At 35.9% G+C, this 1,056-nt stretch overlaps 1 protein-coding gene across 1 annotated transcript; it reads left to right on the plus strand.

Annotated features, from left to right (window-relative positions):
- The first annotated feature begins 374 nt into the window (after nucleotides 1–374).
- LOC125854032 (secreted RxLR effector protein 161-like) lies at nucleotides 375–845 on the plus strand. The gene has a single exon (XM_049533678.1). It carries the CDS (start codon nucleotides 375–377, stop codon nucleotides 843–845), a length of 471 nt encoding a protein of 156 aa, XP_049389635.1.
- The last annotated feature ends 211 nt before the right edge of the window (nucleotides 846–1,056 follow it).

Consider the following 1,056-nt stretch of genomic DNA (forward strand, 5'->3'; position numbering starts at 1 on the left):
GGAGATGAGCATAAGGTATACAAGTTGAAAAAGGTTATTTACGGACTAAACAAGTTTCACGAGCTTGGTATAGTCGGATTGAGGCTTACTTTCTAAAATTTGATTTCCAGAAATGTCCATATGAACACTCTGTTTTTGTTAAAATTGGGGAATATGGAAAAATGCTCATAGTGTGTTTATATGTTGATAATCTTATACTTACTGGGAATGATAGTGTCATGTTTTCTGATTTTAAGAGATCTATGATGAATGAATTCAAGATGTCCAATCTTGGTAAGATGCATTATTTTCTTGGTTTAGAAGTAGTGTAATCTGTTGATGGGATATTTGTTTCCCAAAAGAAATATGTGCAGAAAATTTTAGATCGATTCAAGATGAAGAATTGCAATCCCGCCGATACTCCAATTGAGTTTGGTTTGAAGCTAAACAAAGTTGGAAGAGGAGATATGGTAGACAACACACTCTACAGGCAAATTGTAGGTAGTTTGATGTATGTTACTGCTACAAGGCCCGACATCATGTATGCTGTAAGTCTTAAAAGCAGGTATATGGACAGCCCTGCAGAAAGTCATTTGCTAGCTGCCAAGAGAATCCTTCGCTACTTACAAGGAACTAAGGATTTTGGTTTGTTCTACAAGAAGGGTGAAAAATATGTTTTGATTGATTTTGCTGATAGAGATTATGCAGGAGATCAAGACGATAGAAAGAGCACTTCAGGCTATGTTTTTGTGCTAGGTACAGGGGCTGTTTCATGGTTTCTAGAAAGAAAAAAATTGTCACTTTATCGACTACTAAAGCGAAATTTGTTGCAGCTACAACTTATGCTTTTCAAGTTGTTTGGTTGAGGAGAATTCTTGAAGAACTACAATTCAAACAAGAAAGAGCAACTACAATTTTCTGCGACAACAATTCTGCCATTAAGTTGTCAAAAAACCCTGTTTTACATGGAAGAAGCAAACACATCGATGTGAAGTATTATTTCCTGCGAGATCTCAATAATGAGGGACAATAGAGCTGCAATACTGCCGAAGTGAAGACCAATTGACATATATTTTT

Source organism: Solanum stenotomum, chromosome 1 (genome assembly GCF_019186545.1).
Source record: "Solanum stenotomum isolate F172 chromosome 1, ASM1918654v1, whole genome shotgun sequence".
Taxonomy (NCBI): domain Eukaryota; kingdom Viridiplantae; phylum Streptophyta; class Magnoliopsida; order Solanales; family Solanaceae; genus Solanum; species Solanum stenotomum.